Source organism: Carassius auratus, chromosome 7, assembly GCF_003368295.1.
Source record: "Carassius auratus strain Wakin chromosome 7, ASM336829v1, whole genome shotgun sequence".
NCBI classification, from domain to species: Eukaryota; Metazoa; Chordata; class Actinopteri; order Cypriniformes; family Cyprinidae; genus Carassius; species Carassius auratus.
Genome location: NC_039249.1, coordinates 16122724 through 16146603, shown reverse-complemented (window position 1 = coordinate 16146603; position 23880 = coordinate 16122724). Strand labels below are relative to the sequence as shown.

The 23880-nt window shown below is 37.8% G+C and overlaps 1 protein-coding gene across 1 annotated transcript; it reads left to right on the top strand.

Moving 5' to 3' along the window:
* Positions 1-1111: 1111 nt before the first annotated feature.
* tent4b (terminal nucleotidyltransferase 4B) lies at positions 1112-23587 on the top strand. The gene is made up of 12 exons (XM_026267616.1): positions 1112-1915; positions 15405-15528; positions 17498-17544; positions 18304-18424; positions 18518-18625; positions 18870-18998; positions 19400-19613; positions 19719-19845; positions 20046-20155; positions 20236-20429; positions 20611-20757; positions 21085-23587. The coding sequence occupies exons 1-12, from the start codon at positions 1416-1418 to the stop codon at positions 21223-21225; spliced, it is 1962 nt and encodes a 653-aa protein (XP_026123401.1). The 5' UTR covers positions 1112-1415; the 3' UTR covers positions 21226-23587.
* Positions 23588-23880: the final 293 nt, after the last annotated feature.

The window sequence follows — 23880 nt, the reverse complement described above, 5'->3', positions numbered from 1 at the left end:
TTTTTTGGGACCTATGGTACTTTTTCAGCGTTCAGTGAAATAAAAAGTGTTTCATCTAAACCATTAGATGGCACAAAAACGTGGCCTAGCACTTTCCAAAACATTCGCTTATCAAGATGCACGTGTATATTTATCTGATCGCGCACAGTAGTGCAAAGATGCCTTTTGCCCCATGTGTAAAGTAAAAGCCCCCCCCCCCCCCCTGCCACGTCATATAAGTTTTTTAAAACAAAATAAACAACTTGAATGAGTTATTTTCACACAAAATCTGTTGCTCCATTAATGTTCATTACAACGTAGATATTTTTTTCTGCAATTATACATTTTAGGAGCAGTGAATAGCACATTTTCCCTTAAAGTGGGCCTTTAGCCAAGTTGTACTATTTTGAATAAATGCTATTATTTTTATCCTTTTATTCATCAAAGAATAAAAAGAAGAATTATCAAAGTCCCCCCCCCCCCAAAAAAAAAACACAGAATGATTTCTGAAGGAGCACGTGACACTGAAGACTGGAGTAATGATGCTGAACATTTAGCGCTGCGCCACAGAAATTAATTATATTTACTATATTAAAATAGGAAACCAATATTTAACATTAAAAAAGCTTTGATACTGGATCGCTGAATTATATAACTCAGCAATGAAGAAGTAACTAAACTCACAGCTTCATTTTTGTAGAAAGAGAACAAATGCAACTTTCATCTCTCTTTCTCTCTCTCTCTCAAAATTGCCATATAAAAAAAAAAAAAAAAACGTAAAAAGTTGACTCATATTAAATGATTCTTTTACTTGTCCCCCTCAATGTCTATGGTGGTCGCGGCCCTGACTGTCTCACATTAATAATACTGTTGTTTATATTCTATTCGCGGACTCCTGCTCTCGGTAATCTAATTTTTGTCGTTACATTACAAAATAATTAGAAGATAACACTGAGACCCCATAAACTAGATATACGACTCATTGGATTAGCGCCACCATTTACAGGGTATGTCTGAAACATAACAAACGAGAGAGGTTCATATTACTACAATGTTTCAAACACACTGTTGTTGTTACGTAACGGTCACTGTAACGTGCGCTCTTGCGTAACACTCGCGCATGCGCAGTCGCAGTCGCGCTGTGCTCTGTCCGCCATTGAGTAACACGATCTCGGATAGAAACGGGTCAGAGGCAGTGACACAGACGACACTCATGTTTCTCCATTCCTCGTGCTCTGAAGTTTGACGGTTACCGTTTTTTAACAACGTATTTTTACAGTCCGTTTACACTGCTGTTTTCTTTTTTTGTCCCGAGATACGTTTGATGGACTCGCACGGGATATTTTAGCAGCGTTTAGTGTTCCCGTTAGCGGGTTAAGCGAACCGAGCCTGGCTCTGCTTTGGGGGCAAGTGCGCCTGCAGCAGTTCAGCGTTTGATGGATCCTAGAATCGCCTGGTTTCAGCCAGAACAGCGGGGACCTGCCAACAACCTGTGGATGCACATCTGGGATACGACGCAGACGCTGGGAAACCTCTACTTCAACAGCAACTGCAACACAGCCAGCGCCAAACTGACGAGCGGCGGAGGCGACGGTGCGTCGAGCAACGCGGCCGACAGCAGCGGAAAGCCCAGAGACCACCAGGGGATGTCTAGATCCAAACCTGACAGTGAAGTCTCCGAACAGCTAGACTTCATCCCTCTGGAAGCCAATAACAACAATAACAGCAGCAGGACAGGCAGGGGTGTCGGCGGAGGAGGGCAGGTGGGTGGCAGCAGGGTCGCGGGAGTGGGAACCGAGTTGCCAAGCAAGAGGAAAAGAGACAACAAGGCGAGCACCTTTGGCTTTAACAGGAGTCTGCTGCTGACGGATGGGGCGGAGGACATTTACACGGGCACACCGTGGAAAAGCAGAAACTACTCGGAAGGCGTTGTGGGGTGAGTGCAGAGACCAAGTCTGTATGTGTGGGTGTATGATGATAACCTCGGCGCAGGGCCCGGTGTGTTTGCTCGGATTCAGGAGCTGGCCTACGCGTAGACACTAAACTAAGGGTGCTTCAGTACATATTAAACATGTCGTGACCTGAATAGGCAGCACGGTGTTGGACCTGCGACCGTCCATTCACTAAAATAACTATTAGGTTCTCGAGGTGTAACATTCGAGACGTTTCTTCACCATATTTGGCATGTCTACAGGATCCGCGCAATCCTTCCATTTAAATGACCTGTCAGCTGTTCCCCAGACATCTCTAGTTCAAGAATCCCTCAGATCACAAGTAACAAGAACTCTCTCGAAGTCCGTTTAGTCTTAAAGGGATAGCTCAAGCCAAAACGAAATTCCGTCTTCATTTACTGAACCTTCTTGTCGTTTCAAACCTGTGCAGCGTTCTTCTTCTGTGGAACTGGTAATAAATTGTTCTGAAGAATGTTGGTTACTTTTGACTTTGTGTGGACGTAAAGTAACTTTTGCTTTTTTGTTCTGTAAAAGAAAGTCATACAGGTTTGAAATGACATGAGGAATAGTAAATTACTTATTTGAGGTAAGTTATCTTTAGATGCTGCTGCTATTTACGGGTTAATTAATAATCTAAAAGTTGAAGGTTTATTAATTGCCCATTATGATTACATATCTCAGTGGATCTTTTCCCTTGTGTGCATTGATTTATTCAATGAGACCAATCCCAGATACTACTGTATGAATTACTGTAAGGGTAATGCATTACACGGAGTTGCTCTACTGTAGTTACCGCCTCTATTAATCATTATCTTCCATCCAGTCAGTAATCTACACCTTGCACTTCAAACTCAGGTTACTTAATGATCATAAGTCATGATGACATTGAATTCTTTCCTGACTTTCAGTTTTATTGCTATTCTGATCTGAATAAATCTGCTTGAAAGTGATTGTTCACTCAGAAATGAAAGTTGTCATCATTTACTTACCCCAAAGTCGCTCTGAAGTTATAAGACTCAGTGGATTTTTGTTCTAAAGCTCGACAAAATTAACTGACAGAAATCTCTTTATTTGCTGATCTCTTTCGGTGTGTAATGTGTGAAATGAAAACAAAGCAGCAACTTACTTTCAAAGTCAAACCACCAATTTCCTTTACCAAGAGAGGTTCAATTAGATTTTAATGGGTGTACTTTATTAAGGGCATTAAATGTCTATAAGCACATCTTTCAGTGTGGAACAGAGGTCGATTGTGAAAGTAGTGCTGGATTTGTGAAGTGGGGTGATTTTAGAATTAGGTGTAATTGTTGTGGTGGTGGTTGTGTGTTAGGTTTGTGAAGGTTCAGATTGCTCTACTTTGTGCAGCAGCTTGTGGAGCCCAGAGCAAAGTACAGCTAGCAAGCCTTGTCCTCATTTTGTAGTAATGTTAGCAGAGGGTTTGCATAAGAGCATTCCTCTAGTCCTCACCTTACTGACCTTCTTACCTGACCACCCTTTCTGTTTGTCCTGTTTGTGGAACGAATGACTCCTGTCAGCTTCATCTTGTAGACATATGGCGAAATGAATATAGATTAAGCGCAGACTGGCTCACCTTTAGCTTTGAATTCAGAGCACGTGTCTGAGATGCCTTAGAGATTTTAATCTGGTTCTGGGATCATTTGCTGTGGATTTTAGTCTTTGTCATGCCTGCAAGCCTAAAACGAGGATGTGAAATGTGCTGGCTTCCCACAGAACTAAATATTTCCAACCTACATTACAGAAATATTTTGTGGATTTGTTAGTTGGCGGCTAATTTCACTCTATAATCATTTTTGCTATTCTGTTTGGAGGTGTGAGAAAAGGTACAGATGGTTTTATGTGTTTGCCTGAGTGTGTAGAGATTTTTCTGTTTATGTTCTCTGTGTGTTGAGTAAGTTTCTTCCCTGTTCTACCCAAAACAAATGCTTCCCTTCCCAGCTGACATACGATCCCTGTCTCTCTGATGTCACGGTGCTTCCAGCCAATCAGAGTGAGTTTAGATCCTTTCGTCTCCCCTGACAACTATGCTGCAGTGAGAGGAGAGGGGAAATCCTCTCCACGCTTTGTTGTGCTGCTCCTGAATTTTTTATGTTAGGTCTTCTCAATGTTTTTTTAAGTGTAGGATGAGATGAGTTCAGTGCACTCGTCCTCTTTTTGAAAATGCACTGAATCGATTCGAAGGCTATATTTTTGGGCACAAGGAAGCTTTCATTCATTTGTATTCAGAAAGCATTGCTGAACAGATGGTGTCCTGAGTTAATGTCTTTGAATAGTCTGTGGTCTTGCTGAAATTTTAAAGAATTGTAAATTAGTGTGTCTTCACCTAAAGATGATCAACGCATGCAGCTCTTTGTTATAGTAGTTTTATATTATTACAAAACATTAAGCAAGGTTCCTTGTGGCTGCTGTTTTTCCCATTATAGCTCTGCTTTCTGCAATAGAGTTCAGCTTATATTCATCAATCACTGACATTAGGTTAACAAGTTGCTATGAGACATGAGGGAGGCATTGCAAGTTGGTGGAAAGGGTTTAATTGTAATAGAAAAGCAGCCTTCGGTGCAAGCACATGGGGTTTCCCTGAGAGGCTCCCAGAAGCTACAAGAGAAATGGGGTTTTCAAATTGAATTTTACTGATTCTGTCACTAGCAGCAGGATTTGGAGATGTGAGAGTGTGCTCTGAGACACGTATGAGAGCTCTGGGTCTGTCTCAGACACCCCCATGCACATTACAGCACTCAGCAAGAGCTCATTCTCATCACATGGACACTTTCCCAGGGTGGTCGCGATGAACAGGATGATGTCAGAATGTGTTACTCATGTTGCTCTTGTTTTTAGACCAGTGGCAGAATGTTTGTGATCTGCATTGACGTTTGAAACCAAGAAACGGTTGGCTGTTGGTGGACGGTTATTTATTTTAATTATGTTAGATCGAATGCTGTCATGCTTCGGTGGTCTTAAAGGGACAGTTCACCTAACAATGAAATGTTTGTTGTCATATACTTCGCCTTATTTTTTCTTATTTAGATATTTAAAGAGAAGTGTTTTCTGTCCATGCAAATGAAACCAAAACTGTTTGGTCGCCAGTATTTGTCATACAATCATCTTCTGTGTTCTGCAGAAGAAAAAAATTGATGGGAGTTGTGAATGCATGATGACAGTATTCATATTTATGAATAACTGCACTTCTGCTGCATGGCAAGACATGATCAATGAATATGTCAGTTTGTACACAACAAATAATTTACAAGCCAGTGACTAACATAAATTATGTAAAATTTTGTTAGAAACCGAAGAACAGCTACAATGAAATGTGCCTTACAGCGCTCAGTATCTTTAAATCTATAATTTAAAAAAAAAATGGATTGTACTAGGCAAACTTTCTGTTCTGGCCTAATTTGATTTAATATGGCAGCACATATAGAACACATAACTCTGAGTTTAAAGCAGATACAAGGTTTTTATGGAAGGTTGTAGAAACCATGTTCATAATAAAAGCTGTCCACGCCACATGTTCATACTTCTGCATCTTTCCCTTATAAGAAAGCTGTTATACACCGTTATAAAGCCATTATATTGTACATGGCATTTTTTTGCTGGAAAGTGGCCTCTGTGTATAATGCTGTAGTCTGAAAGATTCCACTTTATCTCTTTCACAATATTTATGTGTACTAATTTGTTAAAACCTTTTGTCACTGAGTGAAGACTCTAATCAACATTGTCTCCTTTTGATTACATATGTGGTCTGTTTATACCAGATGTAGACCAGGAGAATGTGAGATGGACTGAGCTATTAGCACATATCAAATGACTGATTGTGTTTAGCCGGTGTGATAGTATAGTTTGAATGTGGTTTGTCATGGTCTTTTGAGTAATTAGGCTGAAAGCAACAGACTGACTCCACATGCTCAGCTGACAGCAGATCATGCTGTGCCTAGCAACATGAAATGGTCATTTGTTTATGCTTTGCCTCATTGAATGTACCATGGAGCTTTTGGTCAGACTTGACTGAGTCAGAGTTGGGTGGGTGCACTTTGAACTTATGTAATAGCTTGAATGTTAGTGATTCATCACAGAAGATTGTCCAATATACATATAGATGAGAGTTCAACATGGACCTTCAGTCAACACAAGAGAATGTTTTGGCATATGCACCATTAGAAAACCCATTGCCCATCTGTAAGTTTTGTACACAAGTCAGCACTGTTTGTTTGGCTCTTAAATCCAAATCGTTCAAGTTAACATGGCATTGACATGAAATGTGAATTAACTTATTTTGGTGAGGTGTTTTCCAGTGTAATACTAATGCACGATATTGACTTGTGGGGTTATTTCAGGGCCATACGAACAGTCTGGAATGGATTGAAGACTTTATAAATCTCATTAGCTTCTCTTTATAAGCTTGAGTTTGTAATGCCTAGGCCTATAGCTAGCATTGAAGTACTTATGGGATGCTTTGCTCACAGTGGCTCAGTTCACAAACTCTGCCATGGATATTAATTATGTAAAGTAATTTTGGCCCTGAATGATTGACATTTGGTAGGTGAGCACAGCTGGCTGCTTCAACGTTTGTTTAGTGACAAAGCTCTCGTTGGCAAAGGATTCTACTTGCTATTACATGACAAGTAAAATTTTCCGTCGTAGAGCAATACAGCAAAATAAAACTGTTCAAAGGTTAATTTAAATGGTGGGTGAATTCAGTCATCTCTAAAAGTAGCTCAGGTATGTCATGAGTGCTACCTTAAACGTTTGCTGAACTTCTGTTAAAGACGGACTGCTAAATGAAAAATAAACTTGTTGGTAAAAATATCTCCTTGGTTCAAAATAATGAGCAGGTCTTTTGGTCTAGTTTGCAAAATGTACAGTAGTCTGTATTTAACCATTAAGGGTTCAAATTGTGTCTATTCTGTTAAAGCTAGAATGCTTTCTTTAGGGTCACAAACATGGGAAGTTGCTTATTAGCACCGATTGGACTGACACGTGGATTTGTGCAGCTTGTCAGTTAACAATGGCTCCGTGTCGTGTAGTAACCGTTGCCCTGTTAAATCACGCACCTGATGGTATTTACTGCTGATTAGAGAACCGGCTTTACTGACAAGATGCACATTAATCATCGGCCTATATATATTGTGCACCCCTAGTTTAAATATTTCTTTTTTTGTGTATATTCGAACAAATTATAAATGTATAATCTATTATGGTTGAATTGTACAATTAATCTGCGGATCAGATGCGTGCCGAACCGTGCGGCTTGGTCCGTATGTATCAAGGATCAACTAAAATCCATTTAACCACTAGAATTTTCTGTCTTTTGTCAGTTTTGATCAATTTAATGCTAAATAAGGGTTAAACTGCTTTCCCAATCTTTTGAACCATAATATATCTGAAAACCTGTGCCCTTAACTAGGCTATCTGATTAAGTAATTGTAAAATGTCAGTTTTGTGATAGTTTTTGCTAAAAGTAATAGTATTGCATCTGATTGTCATCCATAAATGTGCATTTGTATCTTGAGTACTACCACCCACCCTAAAGGAGGAATTCCCCCTATTATCAGACTTCAATTTCAGGCCCTATGAGCTGCTGCTGTATGTGACGTCTAAAAAGGAAAGACTAGTAACAGCAGTCCTGATCTCAGCCAACAGATGACCAAACTAGTGATTACACTCATAACCAACATGATACTGACAAGTCATACTAATGTAGCACAGAGGCTCATTGTCAGAGAGGCTTACAGGTACAACTTCCTGTCCCACTGAAATATGTGTGAATTAACACTGTGCATTGTTTAAGTCACAATGAAATGGAAGTAGAGACAGATTTTCTCTTAAGGGATGAAGATCAGTATTGTGACATATCAGTGTGTAACGTATTAATGGAAAATGGTATAGAATGGGGACTTGATTCTATATATCAGTTGATGGTTAGATGTTGAGATGTGAGGGATGTACCCAAAACTGCAGGCAGTTGAACGTGAGGTTTAAATCAATGGTGCATAATAAAAGATCTATAGCATTCATTTAGAAAATAGATGCCTTTCATGTCAACTTTAAACCGATGTAATTAAAAACAACAAAGTGGGCTTTATACATCTAAATCAGGATGATTGTGTGATGTCAGTGTTAAGGGTAACTGTGCGTGTGTGGGGGGTGGGGGGTTTTGGTTGAGTCAGTCATTCCACAGCAGTAGCAGTGAAAATTGTGTTGGCCCTCATGGTGAAGGGTTTCCTAGCAACAGAGTCTGCTCTCTGATTGGCTGACACTGGGAGTAAACTGCACGCTGCTCCTGCTTGATTGGAGGACACAACAGGCTGTTCTGCAGAATTGAAACTGATCTCAATAGCTTATTCTGTGAAACGAAACTCAGCCTCTCTGTGTGTAATCATTTTCCCACAGCCAGGCTGGACGACACTGGGGAAATGTGCTCTTCAAACTGTGAGCTAGCCTGCTGGGATTGAATTAACTCTAGTTAGATTAAGTGTATTATTAAGGGTTGATAATAATCTCAGAAAATATCCCTGTTTCACAGTTTTCACGATAAATCAAAACTTTTTAGAAGTAACAATGACGACAATGAACAAATCCTTTATTATAACAAACTTAACCATTTCAATGAAAGTATTGAAAGTCTCCCTTCTGGAAAAAAATAAGTAAACAAGTAAAAATAAATAAATAAAACTTTACATTTTATGTATTTATATCACACTTTAACATTTTTAACATGTTTAACTTTTAACATTTTAATTTTTAAATGTTATCAAATTTTGCTTAAATTTTATTTTGCTTTGTAGGTATAATATCTGCTAGAATATTTAAACAAATGTTCAGTGTTAAGTAAATATTTTAAAATTGTAGTTTTGTATTTGTTTTTTTATTTATTAAATGTTTTATTTGAAAAGCAGAACAAAACGGTAAAAAGCACATTAAATTATAATTAATCATAATCTATGACAAAAAAATACTATTATAAACTAGGTTAGTAGATAATTCAGCAGCAAAAGATACTCTAGATTTTAAAAAAATCACGGGTGCACAATAATTGTATGAAATCTAGTGAAATAGATTTTAAATCTAGTGAAATCCAATACACTGGTATTGGTACCGAATACTGAAATTTGGTACTGTGATAACACTGTCATATCGGTATATTGTTACTTATTATTATTATTATTATTATTATTATTATTATTTTATTTTTTTGTGTGTGTGTTTGTTCATTTCTTGTTTTAGATTTCATTAGTCTAGTTTGTCTGCTTCTGCTCTCTCTTGTCCATTTGCATGTTTCGTGACAGTGTTCCTAAAGCAGATATGGAGAGATCAAGAGGCCATTCAGGCTTTGTGTTTCCACTTTTGCTCTCTTTCAGTTCCGTTTCTTGGACTAAACTTACTTTCTTAGGTTCCCAGAAGTGAAACACACACTTCTATGTAATCTTGATGAAACGCCACACACCTTGCAAATACACACCCAAATGCAAACATACTTTGAATAAACCTTTTGAATAAACCTTGTACCTGTTTAATAGAAAAATCTATTTTTTTCTATCAAACATATTAAAAGTATATTTATATATTTGGGCCAATAAAAAAACAATATTTACTGCCAATACTTTAGTTCCATAGGACATTGTCAGTATTGGCAGAGCTGCTCTATAAATAAGTTATGTTTTGGTTGCATAAAAAATGATTTAACTGGCTTGTTGGTGTGTATTGATGATTTTTGTCTTGGTAATGTGAAACATCCTCTGTCCCTGAACACACAAACCCAGTGACCTGTGTCTGTGGATTCGGGAGCATGCATCTGCAGTAGGTGTGTTCACGTTGCAGTGGTGGTCAGCTCTGATGAATGCTGTCAGACTGCCTCTACAGAACACCATGTACAATTGCCCATGGCAGAAATTTCTCCCATTCTATATAATTTTATCAACCGACAAATAAATGTTCTTAGACATTGATCAGATCCCCAGAAGAGATTTGTGCATTCGTGTGTCTGTGTTGGTATTTATGCTCAGAGCTTTGCATGACTTGTTTGTTTGTTGAACCTGAGTGACCGGCGGTACTGAGACCTTCCTTGAAATAGAAAATATGAGTTTCCATTCAGAGTTTCCACTCGGATAACCAAATGCCAGTTAAGTGGACCTTGAACTTTATGTAACCAATTCTTTCTCACTGCATTATAAGGTGGATAAGGTGGATTTTAAATAATTCTGAGCATTTTTAGGAAGTGAGTCTCATTCTTAAGTAATAAGATGCTTAGAATTCCCAGAGTGCAAATTGTTCTTCAGGGTGTGATTGTTACTCACCTGTCCAAAATTACTAAAATGTCTCTACAGGTGATGTAGGAAAGCGTTTTATTTCTCACACTCTTATTTTTACTTTTAGGTTAGTTGAAGTTAAAATGAGAACTTCAGTTTGTCTGTTCTGGTCAGATGCTGGGAGGGAACACGTTGTTCTGCACAAGTTAAAGATCCACTTGCTGTCAAATGTGGAGGAGGGACCAGATTGTGAAAGAACAGTAAATTTTATGTTAGGCCACTCTAGCAATTTGCAAATATAGAAATAACTAAAGAAGAATGTTCATTTGGTGTAGGCGTAATTGCAGTGTCCATGCAGATTTTGTGTTCAACCTCAGGACAAAAGAGCAAGCCAATCCACTCTGAGATCTTAACGGTCTTGTTGGTTAACTCCTACATGCTACTTTTTGTTAAAATCTGGTAAACACCAAAATCTACAAAATCACCTTTCCTACTAGCATATCAAATCAGCAGTTAAATCTGACAATGTGGCATCATAAATAAATTGATTGGTTCAGCTAATGTGCATGTACGTTTTAGACTAAGAAAGGTGATTGTCTCTCTTAATTGGAAGTTGAGATTATCTGAAATTCATAACATTGAGATTTTCATTGTTCCAAAACGGGTTTAAATGGTCACAGTGTTCCATTTTTTTACAACATTGTTTAGTGAATCTTTTATTGTGGAGTTGATTAAAGCATGATTGCCGAGTTTACTTTACGGGATAAAATGCACCAGGTTCAAAAAACAAATGCTCCAAATGCTCCAATATATATAAATATTTTTTTCTTATTTACATTTATATATTTTGCCACACTTTTATCCAAAGCACCTTACATTGCATTTATTGTGTACGTTATATTAGTTCTTGCAATCAATCAAACCCATGACCTTGCCATTGTTAATGCCATGTTTGAGCTATAGGAAATCTATTGGAGTCATTACCTAAGTCATGGGCAGACTCAGCACAATTACAGAATGATGGAACCACCTGCAGCAGCAGCTATATGTGCATGAGTAATGATGGCGGCCAGTTTGGCAGGCATGTGCGGATACAACCCGAGATATGGGATTGGCACCTGGCACCAGAATACTAGTGTTAATAAAAGCTGGAAGAGAATGGGAGGTGATACTAGGTCCCCTGTCATAGTCGTCTACTGAACATACTGAACTTTCATGACACTAAGAGATTATTTCAATAAATTAATTCCTCTCTAAGCAGCTTGCATGTATAGTATTTCTGCAGGTTTGCCCCATGCAGTGTTTGATACTGCTACCATTGCTTGAACTTAGTGTTCAGGTAACAGGTTGGAATAGACTGCTGGGTCGGGTTGGGTTGGGTTGAGTTAAATGGTGTGCTGCTTTCTAGGGTCAAATTATTAGAGATGTGTAATAATGAGGTGTCACCTAGCTGCACTTTCCCTATCCTGACTCAGACGCATCTCTAGCTCTCCCAGCTGTAGTAACCTGCCTTTTGAATGGTTACTTTCCTGAAAGTAGGGTGTGAATTTGTTTCTTTTTTCTTCTCTTACCCTGAGTCATGTTAATCAGTGTTCACATCACCTACATGTAGTGTTGTTTTTGGCAGCCTGTTTTACTTTTAGTTTTAGTCTAGTCTTTGCATGAAGACATTTTAGTTTTTATTAGTTTGTCACATTCATACTCTTTTTAGTCTAGTCTAGTTTTAGTCGAAGAAAACTGATGACATTTAGTCATGAAAATGGTATTTTAGTCTTTTTAGCAAAGCCATTCTATTTAATCTTGTCAATATAGTACAAGTACCTAGTAGTATAGATGAAACCAAAATTTTATTTTAGCCAAACCCATTTCAAACAAGGTTATATTATTGTTACCCTATAGACTCAAGAATACATCCATTCCAGACACAAAGACTCTCTGATAAGGGCTGTGATGGTGGCAGATTTTTACTACCACGTATGAAAAAAAATTGTGTGTATATCATTATTACAAACACAAATAATAATAAATGAGGCTCAATCATCTATTAAGAACCATGCGTTTATTTTAGCACATCCGTCAGTGAATACGCAGCCTGCAAAACACTAATAAATATCAAATAAATAATGGTTAAACAAGAAAGTAGACTAAATAAGAAGGTTAAATACACCATTTCTCCAGGACACGAGTCGCACGGAGCAACAATGGGCGCAACATGGCAAAATACTATAGAATTCATTATAATCAATTGGTGATGCTACACTGGATGCAGCATGACAAATCTCTGACAGTAAACTGCCTCGTCCTATTTATGAGGTACTGAGGCAGTGTTCAAATGTCCTGGGTAGACACTAGACAACCCTGTTGCAACGTGGTGTCGTGTCCAGTGTAGACACGGAAAAAAGCCTTGTCCGTTTGGGAAGGTCTTCACTCACCCAGTTTGAAATAGGAATCATTGCCACATTTATTGTCAACATCTTTCATTTATCACCGTCTCGTTTGTATTTGACCAGTTTGGAGAAACTATGCCTCACCAAACCTGACCAACCAAGACAATTGTACAAACGTGGATGGGTGACATAAATGGAGATGGCACCAGATCGGCGATGTAGTATTTGGATTCCAAACAAGGTCCATTGCCCAACACAAAATCTACACTTAAACCTGCCAATCTAAAGGAAATGCTGTGTATGGCATTTGAGGTAATTTGTAAATTACTATAGACTTAAAGTCTAAATAAAGCAATTTGCAACTGTTATTAAATTACTTTTAAATTACTGTTATTTCACTTGTATACAAAACAAGTGTGCATGACGTCACGTGCACTACTGCCAGTGGCAGTAGACCAATGGTTCCTAGCCTCGTTCCTGGAGGCCCCCCAACACTGCACACTTTGCATCTGTCCTTTGTCTGACTCACCCATTTGAGGTCTTGGAGTCTCTACTAATGAGCTGATGAGCTGATGATCTGAATCAGGTGTGTTTCATTAAGGAGACATGGAAAACCTGTCATGTTGTGGGGCCTCCAGGAACGTGGTTGAGAACCACTGCTGAGTAGACAACCGCGGACTCATTTTTGTCCCAAAGGCGAACCCCGGCTGGCCGGCTATTGGGCCTCTTGCATCCACAAGTTCACTTGGGTGAGCGTGGAAAATATGACGTCATTGCGGTGTTGCCGGAAGTTTGCTTTGAGTGCGTGCAAACTAATTTTGCATGGTGGAGTACATGTCATTTTTTGGAACTTTCCGTACAGAATCCGAACATGCACATCTGTCCTGCCGTTTTTTTGAAACAGAAGCAGTTTAATGTGAAGTTCAAACTCCATCAGGTGCTTTTTGATGGAAAATGTTTTTTGGAAAATGTTTTTGGCATATTTGTCCAAGGCTTCTTATTTTAAGTACTATTTATTTTTACTGTATAAAACAGATTTATAATTAATTTAGATATTAATTATATACTATTTGCTTAAAGTTGTCCTGTGTTTGATGCGAAATACAGCCAATAGTTTAAGATTGTTTTAAGCTTGTACATTATTAATTCATCAACTCATTCATCACAAGACTTGTACTGGCCATACTGGCAAATGACAACTTCTCACCAGTGATTCCATGCAGTTTTAGAGTACAATTGCTCCTTGTCGCTACCCTATCGTTTCAAAGAATAGTACAACAGTGAACGCGATAAGTATAAAAGCCCTATCCGTTTGGGAAGGTGTGCTCGCAGTGAGCTGAAGCTCACGAAGCGGAGCCAGGCCAAAGTATAAATCCCGCTTTGTTTGTTATCATCTGCGCAGTGCGACCTGATGCCAACCCTGAAGTGAGACACAGGAAACAGAAATACTACAAAATAATAATAACTTGACAAAATAATGTTATAACATGTAGTTTGGTATTTTTTTGGTCAACAAAAATGAAGAGACGTTTTAGCATAGTTTTTATTTTGTAAACCACATTTAGTCTTGTTTTTATTCATCAACAGAATTGCATTATACATTAAATTATAGTCGTCATCACATCTCATCTCGTTTTCTTCACGTAATAAAGGTTTGTTGACAACGATATTTTATCTTAATTTTCATTGACAAAAGCAACACTACTTACATGACAGCAATGTCATTCAATAGTTTGGTTTAGATTTTTTAAAAGAAATTTATATTTTTATTTCTAAGGGGAGTATTGAATTAATAAAAAGTGGTTCTCCCTTAAAGTCCCGATGACTTTAGCTTTTAGTATTAATGTTATGCCTTTAATATGTAACACCATATGCCTTAAGATTATGAATAAGCTGATGTGTTCCAAAACAATGCAAAAATTCATATTTAAATAAAAAAAATTAAATGTATGCATTTAGCAGACGCTTTTATCCAAAGCGACTTAAAGTGCATTCAGGCTATCAATTTTTACCAATCATGTGTTCCCGGGGATTTGGGAGATATAAGCATTCAAAACTTAGTCCCTCACTTCCACTAAAATGGATCATGGATTTTCATGACATCACATCACACTTCATCTTCTCATCAAATCTTTTGTCCAATCAAATGCTCTCTAGAATCCAAAGTGCCCGCTCCCTTCACTATAAATAGATGTAATCGATCACTTGTTTACATGATTAATATTTTCTGTGTGGTGAATGGCACGTAATGCGCTATATAGGGGACAGGGAACGATTCAGACTGTGTAAATATGCTTTCCATTGAGGAAAAAGAAGTCAGGTTTCGCACTGTGCCACGCTAACCACTGCAACGCACACACTAAGCTCCAGTCAAGAGACACGATAGCACATAGCAGATTACATGCGCGTGTCGGCGCAGACAACAAAACGTATCGGACCTATTTGAATTCTACAAAGAATGCTATATTTTACACTATGGATGTGATTATGGCTGACACACCCTGCCAAATGCGGCTTTACGGAGCTCAACGGCTCTGAACTTTCAAGCCAATCTGAAGTAAAAATGAACACTATTGGCTATTAAAAAAAGGGGAGGGGCTGCATGATATGTGCCGTCCTGTCTTTCCATTTCAGTTAAAATGATATTAACACACAGAATAACACTGCGTGTTTCAAAGCATTTCAGGGGACCTTTAAGGATCGGTGGCACTGTGCCACCATATCACTTTGTAGTATTTGTGTTAAATATTAAGGAGCTTTATTACCAATAATGTGGCCACTCTTTGATTATGTATTACTTAATTTTTCTCTGTTTCTCTATCCAGCCTGCATGAGGAGATAAAGGACTTTTATGAGTATATTTCTCCTCGTCCAGAGGAGGAGCAGATGAGGCTAGAGGTGGTGGCCAGGATCCAAGGAGTCATCAAGGACTTGTGGCCCAATGCCAAGGTTAGATACTCACACACACCATTTCAATTAAATTGATTGTTTTCTTGAGGTTTATGTCATTATGTATTCTTGAATATTTGGATGATCGGGAACAATCAATAAGGTACCTGCCAAAGATGAATAAATGCAGACATGCATTGGTCTAAATACAGAGCCCTGAGGAACCCCATTTCTAAGTGGTCACTGGAACCCATTAGAAATTAAATAAACACTCTTCTCAGTTCACCTTTACATCTAAAAGGATATGTTTATTGATTTAAAAATTAACTTAATTAATATTTATTTATTTATTTATTCAGTTTGCATTGCTCAGTCCAGCTATTTTGTAATTGTTAATCTAGGGTTGGGTTGATAGACATCACGATGTTGGGCCTTTTTTGAATGCACATTTGCTTTTTATTTTTTCTATCACTTTTGAGATTCGCAATCAAGCATACTCTGTTTTTACTATGGAGCGGCAGTACTTACCACACATTTACAAGATTATATGTTTGTCAGTGGTACTGAGGATCACCAAATCATTTGCCATCATCCTCAGTAATCTCTCCTTACACATTGTCTACTAGTGCTGGTCTGAATACCATTTTTTGAGCTTAGAAGCTTGTTGTAGTAGTATGTAGTTAGTAGATATTTATGATATACTAACACAAATTTCAAATGCTTTTCAACGGTGTCGCTTCCAGTGTAGACAGAATTTGGCTGTTGCTAGGCAAACTGCTTACAGAACTCTCACTTGGTCACAACTTTTCAAACTTGATGTGGTGTTGTGGTAGGCCGTTTCAAATCGCATATTTGGCACACTGCCTTTGTCTTGTCCTCACTCAAATTAAAGTGCTCCCACACAGCTGAGGTCTTTGGCATTTTTGTCTTCTCTTCCAGATGAGCTGAATCATGACGTTCACTCATGGGCAATTCATATTCAAGGACAAATGAGAACTGTTTCATGGGAGATACCAGGTGTATGAAAAAAATGAATAAATAGAAAGGAATATTTGAATCTCAAAATTGAAAATTTAATGGCAACCCACCGATGTTTGAATAATCGAATATTCTCGTCCAGCCCTAGTGTATACACCAGACGGGACAGTTGTCGTGTCGCTGAAGACTGTCTACACTGGATGCCACAAAGAGACCTTTGAAAATCATTAGAAATATGTGTCAGCTCATCATAAATAGAACGCGGCAGCGGTTTACTGTCAGGGATTAGTGGTGTGCCACGTCACATCCAGTGTAGACAGCATCATGGATTATACAGAGTTCTGTCGACTGATCTATATGTAATGAATCTTTATTATAGATCAGTGGTTTTATAGTATTTTGTCGCGCTGCTCACATCCGATGTAGACACGTGTTAGGAATCGTTAGTTGTTTTCCCTTATATGGATTTTACGCTTCGGGGCACACCTCCCCCAATACCAGTCTGAGTATGTAACTGTGCAAAGAGAGGCTTTACTCTACTATTTAGGACATTTAGAATGAATACTTCCTGTATACTACTTATTTATTTAATTATTTATATATGCTTAGCTCAGATGTATATTTATTTTTTATTTAAATTTATTTTGCACTTTTTAAATTATGGAGTACATTGCCCCATAAGCTTGCATAGCATGTAAGAATCACCATATGTTATGTTAGATGTGATATTATGTGATGTTGGGGTGTTGTATTATTTTGCGTGTTAACTGACAGAGTAATATACTTTAATTTACAGCTCTGTTTCCAGAAATGTTCATGTGCCTTATGAGGTCACATCTTTCTCACCAGTTTCAGTCCAAGTGTGTTTTTGCAAGTAATTACACTCATGTACTCAAACATCAGAGTGGCTCGTGGGAATACCTGTGTCTGATTTGCATGTTGCAGATCTTTCCTGTTTTAAATATGAACACAGGATGGGAGTTTGGACTAATGGTTTCATGGGTAGATTCTTATAAGGGCAGATTTAATGTTTTTCTGTTTTCTGTTTCAGGTTGAAGTGTTTGGCAGCTTTAGCACAGGCTTGTATTTACCTACAAGGTAATATGTTTTTGATTTTGATTTTTCTTGCTGCATTTTCTCCATTCAGCACAAAATTCATATGTTCTACAATGGTCTTTTTGTAATTGTGTAATGAAAGTATTATGACATGTAGACGTGTTTGTGTGTGTATGTGTACTTTTTGTGTGCTTGCAAAGAGGGGATTAAGATTTGTAATTTTAGCTCTTTAGCGTATCCTGTGATCCCGAGTGTGTGCTATTTATTTATTTATTATTTTTTTTTTTTACTCCAGTCTCACGTCACTCACACCAGTCGTACTGTGTGTATACACCACCTGGATTACTGAAGTGTGGCTTAGTGGAATACATCTGTCTGTGCCAGTACACAACTATGCCAGTTGTTGAAACAGTTTAGTTTAATACTCCATATATTAAGTAACGTCCATAAATTAATGTGTCCCATACTCTTTCATAATTTTTTGGTTTATTCAAAGTCATCAAACTTGTTCCAAAACATAATACACATCATTCAGTGTATTGCTCATTTATTAAAGGGTTAGTTCACCCAAAAATGAAAATTGTCATCATTTATTCACCCCCAAGACATTCCAAACCTGTATGAGTTTCTCTCTTATGTGGAACATAAAAGAAGTTATTTTGAAGATTGCTGGTAATCAAACAGTTGGTGGTTGCCATTGACTTCCATAGTATTTATTTTACTACTATGGAAGTCAATGGCAACCACCAACTGTGTTGTTTGCTTACATTTACCACTTTCTCTTCTCCCTCTTTATTTCAGTGATATAGACTTGGTGGTATTTGGTCACTGGGAGACTTTACCTCTCTGGACTCTGGAAGAGGCGCTGCGCAAGAGAAAAATTGCAGATGAGAACTCTGTCAAAGTCCTGGACAAAGCAACGGTACGAGTAGTGCTGTGTCATAAACATGCGTTGGCTGTTTTTGTTGTCTGCCAGACATCCCTGCTTGTGCATTAACACGCTGTGTGTTTGTAGGTTCCCATCATTAAACTGACAGACTTGCACACAGAGGTAAAAGTGGACATCAGCTTTAACGTACAGAATGGTGTTAAAGCCGCGAAACTTATCAGGGACTTCAAACAGGTAAGTGTGGAGGTTCTTTCAAGTCCTCTTTTTAACTCCAGCGATAAATTAAGAGGGAAATAGATATGCTGATGTCAGATGAAGCTGTTTAGGTTTTAGAAACTCATTTGAACTTGATTTTCAACATGAAAAGCACCTAATTCTGTGCAAATCAGCATAAAAAATGAGTTTGTGTGAGAATGTTTTCCAGGAATGTAGGTTTTAAGTCTTGTTGCAGATTTATTTTCTGACTTGTGTGTTTCAGCAATTTCCTGTATTACCGTACCTGGTGCTGGTTTTGAAGCAGTTTTTACTGCAGAGAGACCTGAATGAGGTTTTTACGGGAGGAATCGGATCATACAGTCTGTTCCTCATGGTTGTCAGCTTCTTACAGGTAACACACTTCTTTCTACACATTCCATCGAATCCACACACTGTCTCACAGTACCCAAAGATAAATCCTACTGAAAACTGGTGACAGTAAAGAGTTTTACATTGTTACAAAAGATTTCTATTTCACAAGCTTTAATTTCTACTCATCATAGAGTAGGATTATAGTTCATATTAAATTATTAATCTGCACAGCTGCACAACATTGACAATAATAAATGGTTTTTGAGCACCAAATCAGCATATTTGAATGATTTCTGTTGGTGATGTGACACTGTAATGTAAGCCTCGATTTGACTAGATCTGCCTCAAGAGTGAAAATCACCCATTTAATGATAATTGCTCAAAGGATTTTTATTAATACAACAGTTTAATTACAATTATAATTGCGGTTTTATTTCCCAGCTGCACTATAGAGAAGACGCGTGTAGTTCAAACCCAAACCTGGGTGTACTGTTGATTGAGTTTTTCGAGCTATACGGACGGCATTTTAACTACCTGAAGACGGGGATCAGGATCAAAGATGGTGGCTCATACTTGGCCAAGGATGAAGTGCAGAAAGGCATGCTGGATGGGTACAGACCCTCTATGCTTTACATTGAGGATCCTTTGCAGCCAGGTACAAACACAAACCCTAATGCACACACTGACACTTTTTAAACCGCTCAACTGACCCAAACATGTCACCAAAGATGGTATGGAAGATGTTTTGTTTTTGTCCTAGGAAATGATGTGGGGCGAAGTTCATATGGGGCGATGCAGGTGAAAGAGGCTTTTGATTATGCTTACGTTGTCTTAAATCACGCTGTGTCCCCAATTGCCAAGCACTACCCCAACAACAAGTCAGAGAGGTGAGACAAAGAGAACTGTAATAGACACGTGTGTTTTCAATTTTCTGAATTGTAATTTCTTAAGTAAAAAATAAAAACCCTGCAAACTGACAGACAAGTCAGCTGAGAGAAGTCAAAAGTGAAAAAAATCAGTAAATACTGATTGAACTCTAGACCTACTCAGGATGGGATTCATGATAGGTCTTATCTTTTCCCCACAGTATTCTCGGTCGAATAATCCGTGTCACACAGGAAGTAGCAGAGTACCGTGACTGGATCAGTGTGCAGTGGGGCCAGCGGAGCAACAATGAGCCGGTCCTCAGTTGTAATGGTAAGACATTATCCCTGAGCTAATTTTGATATGTCTTCAACTTTAGATAGCTGAAAATCCCTTGTTTTATTTCTCCATAGTAAATGATGTCACGCGGAGAGTTGAGTCTGAGGAGCTTGATGAGTGTAATAATAACTTCCCAGAAGATAGTGCAGTGCTTCCTGCTGTTCCCCGGAGCAAAGTGTCATCAGACTCTTCCTCTCCTTCCCCCTCTTCCCCTTCATCGCCATCATTATCATCGCCATCTTCAGCAGCCTCTAGCTCAAGTGAAGCGGTAAGTTTATATATATAAATTGGTTTTTACCATGAACATTTTCTTACACTAAAAATAGCATTAGAGGTTGTTTTAGCATAAACTGAATACATTTTATATACATTTGGTAAAATATTATTTTCATTTCAAAAATTAAAAAATATATATTTTTGTATTTTTATTTTTGACTGGCTTTCCACAGGACTCTGATGGAACGCCCTGTAAGACTTCAAAAGCTTTGGGTCGGGCCTCTAACACTTACAATGAGAATACAGAAAGGAATCTGTCCAATCACAGATCACAAAACCATTCAACAACAGTGCCCACCCCCACTAATAAGGGCAACAAGGTAAGAACCTGATGGAAGTCACTATGATTCCATTTATGATGGAGACAGACAAATTGGTTCAAATATCTCTGTTATACATAACACTTTACTATAACATTCAGTTTGTTAGCATTAGTTAACAAATTGACTTGGTATTAGTCAACAAATTTAGGGTATCATGAATTAATCTGTGCTAATACAGAATGTATTAATGTTGTTTATTGTTACTGTCTGCTAATACATTTTAAGCATTTTAAGTACATTTTTTACTATTTAGTTTTATTCATTTAATTTGGTTGTTTAACGTTGTTAGAGTTTTATACAAATCATCTATGTTTTTTAATTCAGAGCCGACAGCTTGCTAACAAAAGTGCTCAAGGGCCACACAACAACCCCAACAAGATCCAGCAAAACAGCAAGTCCCAAAAACCTAGCATGAAGAAGAGGAAACCTCAGCGTGAGGTAGCGCGTGAGGACTTGTGCAGATAGGGGGAGCTGTTCTTGCAGACTCACACCTGCTCTTAATGTGTCTGACCACAGAAGGGTGCTGCTGGTATCATTAATCTCTCCTGTCCCACTGTTAAAGGGATGCGTGTGACTTTGTAGCTGGAAAAGGAAAAGAGGAAAAAAAAAAAGATTTATTAAAGTGGGGCGTAGGCCATGGGATTTAAATCATGTGGGAGAGGCTAGGCCTGATCTGTATTGGCTTCTGTACAATTTGGGAGCTGCACTGCTCTCCTGGAGATGTGGAGGACCAGAGAATGTAGGAGAGAGAATTCAACTCGAGCAATACCTGAAACCCTGGACTTTTGCCTCACTGAGGACAGCTGAAGGAAAATAAAAAGGACTCGAATTACAAAAAAAAAAGGGTTATATTGAAAGTGTAAAGATTTTTAAATGTTTAAAAAAAATTGTAAAATGTAATTAGTACAAGAGAAATTATGCATGTTTTTTCTTTTCTTTCTTTTTTTTTTTCTTTTTTTTGAAGAGTGGTTCTTTTTTGTCATGAATGCAGATTATACAACTATTTGTACAAGAAAAAAAAAAGACACAAAAAAAAACACCAAATATCCCAAAAATATTATCCAACATGGAAATGGTTTCATAATAGTTTTATAGTATTGTTTATTTTTTGCCATGCTGCAGACATACACACATTAACCAGAAAAGAGCTCTTCATGGCTATGTACGGGTTTAGGTTCAATTGCCAACACTTATCATCAGCCTCTTCTGCTGTTCTTGTAATGATGTGGTTGGGCTGTGTGAGAGGGGTGTTAGTAGTTGACTGCACATCCGAAAACACACAACTCTGCACACTGTATGAATGTGTGTGTGTGTGTGTGTTTTGAGTGTATGTGTGAACAGTCTGTCAGCAAGAGGCGTAAAGTGTGTAGATCTGGAAATTTGAAGAACACTACAGCTGTGGTTTTCAGTCTGCTTCTCAGAATGATCAGCCCATTACAAAATAAATTGTATTTGTTAATGTATTTATTTTTATCAAAGACAGTTGATTTCTATATGCTGACCGCAGAGGCCAGACATGTTCTGTGTTCTGTCTTATGGCTGAGTGGCAAAACATTGTTGCTTTTCATGTAGTGTGTTATATATATATATATTATTTTTTTTATTTTATTTTTTTTCTGAATGTCAAATACCCTTTTTCCGATAACAGTTGAGTGACCAAGTTTATTTCTGAAAGTACATTTTAACAGATATAAGAAAAAAAATGGTTTAAACATTTTAATTTGTGGCTGGTCTACTTAAAAGGAGATGAGGTGAATTATTTTGTGTGATTTTTATTTTTTGTTTAATTAATTTTCTCCTCCATTCCACTGGATCTTGATGTATTTGTAAGAATGCCCGTTCTCTCCAAATTAATATTAATGCATTTCTTCAGATAAACAGTAGGTGGTGGTGTAACATAAGGTTATTTCATACACTGTATTTCCCCAGTGACTTTGTTTTAAGATTTGCTTAATAGTTTTCACAGATCTCTGTAAATGTAAGATATGATGGCTTTTGATGAGGTAATATTAGTTACTCCACCTGTGTTGAGTGTATGGAGTATCAAAGCCAGTAGTATGTCTAAAACCGAATCGATGCCACTGAAATAGAGCTGAGAGAAATGCAGCAATAGAACAATTGGAGGATCATTAGTGCCATAGCCAGTGCTCCAGACAGGTTTACTTCACATGTATCCATGATCATCCATGCAATAAAAGTTACAGCACAACTATCCAACATCAAGCTGGTACATTTCCTATTCTACAAAGTCTCTGTTAAATGCCTTTTCTTTGTTTTGAAAAGTTGCTATACATTTTGTACTTTCCTAATGTTAAGTGTACTAAATGTTGTTTGGACATTTTTTTTTTTTTCTATATGGTTTAATGTCTTGGTATAGTGCATTTAACTTAACGCCAGTGACTGAGCCGAGCAAATGAATGATGTTCTATAGTCAGCTGGTACAGCAGAACGAAACTTAATGAACACCATTATTAAACCGGATATTATTTACTCCAAGACCAAGGGATGCTTTGTGAAAAAAGTTCCAATAATAATAATAATACTGGCGTAATACTGTTACTTTGTATTTTTGGATTTAGGACGATTGGAGGATTTTTGACAAATATTTTGTTGGTTGCAGCTGCATTCTACACACTACAGAACATCTGATCATTTTGCAAGTGTTCCTGGTTTAACTTGACACTGAAAGAGTTAATAATCTTAAACCTGCAACTGTACTCTTTGACCGTGAGAGATGCATCAGGCAGAAGAACTGAGCTGATTGTGACATTTACCTGATCCTCATCTCTATTGTCTTTGACATGCCAATATAATACTTTGCTATTTATATGGTCTGTGATTTATTTGTATGTATGTATGTGTGTGTGAATACACACTTTCCAAAACCGGTCACCTAAATGGACACCCCCGCCCCCGAGAGAGAGAGAGAGAGAGAGAGAGAGAAGGCAGAGTTGCTGTTTAATTATAGTTTTTGTATATTGTTTGTAGTGGCTGTCTGTGAAGTGTAGGCTACTGCAGCTGCTTCACTGATATGCACCAAGCACAGAACTGCAGCTTTTTACAATGTTACAATTTACAATTTTGTTCTCAATAGTCACGTCTGTTAAAACTGGTAGTCCC